Source organism: Herpailurus yagouaroundi, unplaced genomic scaffold (assembly GCF_014898765.1).
Source record: "Herpailurus yagouaroundi ecotype Mexico unplaced genomic scaffold, PumYag 189, whole genome shotgun sequence".
Lineage (NCBI taxonomy): Eukaryota > Metazoa > Chordata > Mammalia > Carnivora > Felidae > Herpailurus > Herpailurus yagouaroundi.
In genome coordinates this window covers 15,725,156-15,731,244 of record NW_024412420.1, presented here as the reverse complement: position 1 = coordinate 15,731,244, position 6,089 = coordinate 15,725,156, and the positions used below count along the sequence as shown (strand labels likewise).

Here is a 6,089-nt window from a genome sequence, read left to right as displayed (position 1 = left end):
TCGGGGTCTTTTGTGGTTCCATACAAATTTTAGGAATGTTTGTTCTAGCTTTGCGAAGACTGCCGGTGCAATTTTGATTGGGATTGCATTGAATGTGTAGATTGCTTTGGGTAGTATTGACATTTTAACAACATTTATTTTCCAATCCATGAGCATGGAATGCTTTTCCATTTCCTTGCGTCTTCTTCAATTTCCTTCATAAGCTTTCTCTAGTTTTCAGCATACAGATCTTTTACCTCTTCGGTTAGGTTTATTCCTAGGTATTTTATGATTCTTGGTGCAATTGTGAATGGGATCAGTTTCTTTATTTGTCTTTCTGTTGCTTCACTATTGATATATAAAAATGCAACCAATTTCTGCACATTGATTTTGTACCCTGCGACTTTGCTGAATTCATGTATCAGTATTGGAGATACCGGATTAAATAAAATATTATTATTATTATTTTTAATGTTTGTTTATTTTTGAGAGAGAAAGAGAGCATGAACAGGGGAGGGGCAAAGAGAGAGGGAGACACAGAATCCCAAGCAGGTTCCAGGCTCTGAGCTGTCAGCACAGAGCCAGACGTGGGGCTCAAACTCACAAACTGTAAGATCGTGATCTGAGCTGAAGTCGGACGCTTAACCGACTGAGCCACCCAGGCGCCCCAAAAGCTGGTGGGTTTTTGTTATTGCTGTTGTTTTGTTTTTAAAGAGTGATAGGGTTGTTATGGTCTAAGTGTTGGTGTCCCCCTGCAATTCATGTTGAAATCCTAACCCCCAGGGCGATGGTGTTAGGAGGTGCGGCCTTTCTGAGGTGATTAGGTCTTGAGGGGGGAACCCTCAGGCGTGGGAACTGGTGGCCTTATAAAAGAAGCCCCAGAGAGCTCCCTCCACCCTTCCACTACGTGAGGACCACAGTGAGAAGATAAGACAGCGCCTGGGTGGTTCAGTCGGTTAAGCATCCAAGTCTTGATTCTGAGGTCATGATCTCACGGTTCACCATACAGAGCCCTGCGTTGAGCTCTGTGCTGACAGCGTAGAGCCTACTTGGAATTCCTTCTATCCCTCCCTCTCTTTCTCTGCCCCTCCTTCGTGGGTGGGCATGCTCTCACGCTCTGTCCCTCCCCTGCGCTGTCTCTGAAAATCAGTAAACATTAAAAAAAAAAAAAAAGAAGAAGAAGAATTAGTGCCATAACCATCTCTTTTGGGCCTGCAGGTTCTTCTAGTCTAAAGGCACAGAAATGGCCCCACGACTCCTCGGCCCGCCTCCCGTGGTGCACTCTGAGGGACCCGTTCCCTGCGCTGAAGGGGCGCAGGTCTGGATTGGAAATAGACACACTCTTGAGCACTGCCGGCCGCCGGATGAGGGACGCTCTGGGGCCACAGGGGACGAGGTTGGAGGAGTCTTCAGGGGGAGCCCTCTAAGCGGGGTCTGCAGCAAGAACAGGTGTTTGCCAGGGTGGAAGGAGGTGGGCGAAGCGAATGAGGGCTAGAGGTAAAGCACGAGGAAAGGTAGTAAGACGAATTAAGAAAGAAGAAGAAGGGCTGTCGAACGGCTGGAGCCCCGGGAGCGTGAGCGCGAGGACCAGCGTGTGACGCGCAGGACTGGGCAGCGCGTTGAAACAGTCCTAGGGTCGGGATGCATCTCCCAGCCACCGGGGAAAGCACTACCCTGCGCTAACTCCCAGATCACATCCAGGGAGGGCAGCCGGCAACCCCCGCGGGAATGGAGGGAGGCTGTGCCCCCCAGGTAGGGACCTCGGAGTCCCGGTACCCGAAGTCCGGGGAAGCCGCGACTTTGGGCAGAACCATTCTCCGGAGGTGGAGAGGAGAGTAGAAACCCTGCACTCGGAACCAAGCCCATGGAACCGGCCGGAACCTCCATTCGACTCTCTCCTTGTTCTGATTTTTTGCGCTCTGCTCCACCACCTCCGTCCCCTCGCGCGCGACTCCCAGTCCCGGGCACCACTGGTTGCTCCCTGGCTGCCCCCTCCTGCGCGTGGTACGGGCCGGCGGGCGAGCACTCCAGGCGCAGGTTATAAAGGCGGGGCTGCGGAAGCAGACTGCGGACTCAAGATGCGCCCGAAAGAGCCCGGGCAGGGCCTCGTGGGGCACCGCTTCAGAACCCCGGCTCCAGCGGGAGTCACCCCCGCACCCCCACCCACAGCCCATTCCTCTCCAGAGCCCTCAGCGCAGCCTGCACCCGCCCCTGCGCAGGCACTGACGGAAGGACCGCGAACGGGATCCAGATCCCCATCCGTCTCGGTACCCGCCCCCGCCGGAGCTCGCCCGACCTCCAAGGCTGGATCCCCGACAGGAACACCGCGCGCGTCCGCATTCGCAGCCGCCCAGCGGAATGCTCAGTTTGGGCCCGGCAACTCGGACGCGCAGTGGACTCGCTTCACATTCCGAGGGCCCTTTGGTCCCCGGGCCACTGGCCTGGGGACTGAGAAGGCGGCGGGCATCTGGAAGACGCCGGCTGCCTACATCGGACAGCGGCCTGGGGTGTCGGGCCCCGAGCACGCCGCCTTTATTCGGGAGCTGGAGGAAGGTAAACCGGGTCCCCGGGACCCCAGAGCGGGTGGGACCTGGGTATTTCCAGGCAGAAGGGCGGGGGGGGGGGGGGGGGGCGGTTCCAGGCACCCCGCCCCCTCTGGCGCTCAGTCTCACCCTTCCACCCACTTGCGTTGTCACTGCGGTGCCTGTTCGGACGCCTCTTGGCCTTCTTCTCCAACCTTCTGTCGTCCCCTGATTGCTGTCGGAGGGTCAAGTCGGCGCACCCGCGCGCTCGTCCGCCCGGCTCTGCGCGCCTGTTGCTCCCCAGATCTGCGCACTCTCACAGTTCCCCCTGCCCCGCCCCACGCAGTCAATCGCAATTCCAGGAGAGGGGCGGGGGGCTGCGGGAGGGCGCTGCCAGGCTCGCTCTGAGCGTGTGCTCGCCCGCCGCACCAAGCTGGGGAGGTGGGTGGGCGGAGGTGGGTGGGAAGGTTTTGTCAACCTTTTGGCTGCGGGTGTCGAAGCCCGGCTTTTCCCCAGCCTCGGGGTGGGCGGGGCCTCAGGTTTCTTCCCCTTGTACCCTCTCCTGGGTCGCGGGAGATCTCTGGATTAGGTCTAGAGGCTCAGGAGCCCCTACTGCGTGCTGGAAAAGTCTCTCCCGCCTCTCCACACGCAACAGGTGCAGGGTGGGTGACTGCGTCTGTTTCATGACCCATGAGGCTCCAGTCGGCCGAGAGCGCCCTCCGGGTAAGAGGTGATGAGTCAGTCTGGGGCTGTACTGTCGCTAGCCTCCTGCATTCATTCCCCTGGTACCAGGGACCCGGGCGTCCTGAGAACTCATTTCCACCTGAGCTTGGAGGACTGTGATCCCTTGACCTCACCCAGGCCCCTCCAGGGCACAAAAGAGCCCATTTGGCCCTGGGAGCAGGGGAAAGGAGTGCTGGGTACTGGGGGTGTCTGGAGAGAATAGTGGGGGCAGGAAGGGAGCTCTCTTGTCGCTGACTCTTGTTGAGGGAGAACTGAGGATCGGGTAAGAAACAGTGGGATGTGGGGTAGCATATGTCCTCCCTTTTCCCACCTTGGCCTCCACTCCTGCTTTTGCAGCGCTGTGCCCTGACCAACCCCCACCAGCCGGGATCACCCAAGAAGATGTCAAAGTGATGTTAAATTTGCTAGAGAAGCTGTGTACTGCTTTCCCTGTCCAGCCCAGCCTGAGCCTTAGCCAGGCCTCTGTTTTCATTCTCCCCTGGAGGGGTAGCAGTCTTGTCTTTTTCCTGCTTGATTATTTCTCTGGGAGCCGAGCCAGGGGTCCCTCTTATGGAAGGCAGGTATATGCCGGATATCCAGGCCGGAATTGCTTGTAGAGCCATCTGGTCTGATGTGCTCTTCTCCATAAGGGGAAGCTGAGTCAGGCCCCACAGTGTGTCGATGGCAGACTTTTTTCTAGTACCCTGGAAAACTAGGGTGTGGGGAAGGTTTCCCCTAGTGGCCTAGCTTCCCTTTGACCCCTGTGTACTCCCTTGCTTCTCCCACCTGTCTGGGAGAGCCCAGAAAACAGGAAAGTATTCCCCGTGGATGGGGGTCCCTCTGCAGAGAGAGCGGGACCTAAATACTGCAGTTTGCATTGGCCAGTCCCTGGTGAGACAGAACAGTGTTCTGATGGGGGAGCACAGCAAACTGGAAGCCATGCTGGGCTCAGCCAGGGAGGACGTAACCGGGCAGGGAGGAGGGGAGGGAGTGTGCCATCTCAGACCTACCTACAGCACCCCCACCCCGCCCCGTGCCTGGACCTGTGCTCGCCCCTGCCTGCGTTCCGACAGGGCCCCTCTCCCCCACTGCCAGATTTTACACCTCAGATACCAGGTGAGCTTGAGAGATGACCTCCTTCAGCTCTACTCAGACTCTGAGGAGGAGGAGGAGGAAGAAGAGGAGGAGGAGCCGGAGGAGGAAGAGCAGCAGCACTATCATTCCTATGGAGCCCCTGAGCCGTGAGTGTCCTGCCTTTTCACCTGGGCAGCCCCTTCTCTGTGCCTCAGTTTCCCTGTGTGCAAACAGGAACACTGACGGTGCACCTGCCGGCAGGGTTGCTGGGACTAATGGAGACCGCCACACTGAGCCCGGGTGGGCAGCCCCCGGGTGGGCTGGGACCTGGGTCCCCCACCCCCTGGCTTCTGTGGCTCTCACCCCTAGGACTTGTCTGCGGGAGATGGAGGTCCTACATGACTGCCCGCAGCTGGAAGCCCTGCAGGAGCAGCTGAGGCTGCTGGAGGAGGAGAACGAGCAGCTGAGGGAGGAGGTGAGCAGGTGGGCAGAGGGCACATCCGTGGCCAGGGGGTGTTGACTCCCCTGCCCCTGCCTCTCTCCCTCCCTCCAGGCCTCTCAGCTCTACCCCCTTGATTGTGTGGAGCAGTTTTGTACGTGAAGTTGTAACTTGGGGTGGGGGGAAGAACTCAGAACTCGGAGTTTGGAGACCTGAGTTCGAGTCCCCACTCTGGCATTTCTTAGCGGTGTGAGCTTGGACGGTGTTCCTTGACCCGCTGAACCTCTGTCGTTAGCATGGGGAGGAGTACTCTCAGCCCTGTGGACCCTTGCAGAGGCACAGCTGAGGAAGTGCTTTCTGCACCCTGTAAAATGCTGTACAGAAGCCCCAGGGTCCCTCTAAGCCTGTGGCCTTTTGTTATTTGGGGCACAGGAAGAAGGGGCCTGGAAGCAAGGAAGGGAAGGAGCCGGGAGCTGCCAGAGACCAGGCGCTGAGGCACTGGGGCCAGGCCAGGGGCTGTGCTGCTACTGTGTGTTTATGAAGAAGAGGGAGGCATAGCGTTGGTCCCTGGGGAGCTCGGGTCTGGCTGTGAGCTGCAGACACAAGATGGCTGAACTCATGCTGTTCCCCTCCCCCCAGGCCTGACCTTCCTTCCCCCTGGGTTCCTCAGCTCCCCCGTTGGCCCACGGGTCCCCAGGCCCCTGGCATGGGAACGGGTCCCTAAGTTCTGTTGCTTCCACCTCCTCAGAGAGGCTAAATTGTCTTTTCTCCTCCTCACCTCCCTGACTCTAGCCCAGGCCCCCCGTCTTAACCGGTCGCCCTGCCTGGATCGCTGCCCTTCCGGGTCATTCTGCACACAGCCCAAATAAGTTTCCTAAAACCAAATCTGACCACGTCATCCTCTGCCTAAAACCCCAGGTTTCCCATTGGCCAAAGGGTAACCTCAACCCCCACCCCAGCCCCAGCGTCAGAGCCCTCCCAGTGTCTTGTGATTGCCTCCAGGCCTCTCCACCCCCTGTCTGGGCCTTGTTTGCCATTCTGTGCCTGGCGGAGCCCCGCTTGCCCCGCAGAGGCAGACCTCGTAAGGCAGGACAGGGTGTCACAGCTGAGACCCCCAGCGCGCCCATTGTACTTGCTCCATCGGAGCTCAGCCTACGCACTGGCAGGATTTCCTTGCCCATCACTTTCCCCACTAGACTTGAGCCCCGTGTGTGCTGGGACCAGGCCTGGCAGACTGGTCACCCAGGGCCTTGCTCCGTGTCAGTTAACTAACATTTACGGAAAAGAGACCAAGTGAGGAAGGCGAATCCTGCAAAGACGGACCCCCCCCCCCCCCCCCCCCCCCCCCCCCG

At 58.7% G+C, this 6,089-nt stretch overlaps 1 protein-coding gene across 1 annotated transcript in view; it reads left to right on the top strand.

Annotated features, from left to right (window-relative positions):
* The first annotated feature begins 1,999 nt into the window (after positions 1 to 1,999).
* The window catches only part of HAP1 (huntingtin associated protein 1), an 8,439-nt gene continuing 4,349 nt past the window's right edge, over positions 2,000 to 6,089 (top strand). The window contains 5 exon segments of the mRNA XM_040497539.1: positions 2,000 to 2,532; positions 3,582 to 3,676; positions 4,041 to 4,504; positions 4,668 to 4,800; positions 4,852 to 4,891. Of these exon segments, the coding sequence (XP_040353473.1) occupies positions 2,058 to 2,532; positions 3,582 to 3,676; positions 4,041 to 4,504; positions 4,668 to 4,800; positions 4,852 to 4,891 (1,207 nt within the window). The 5' untranslated portion in view covers positions 2,000 to 2,057.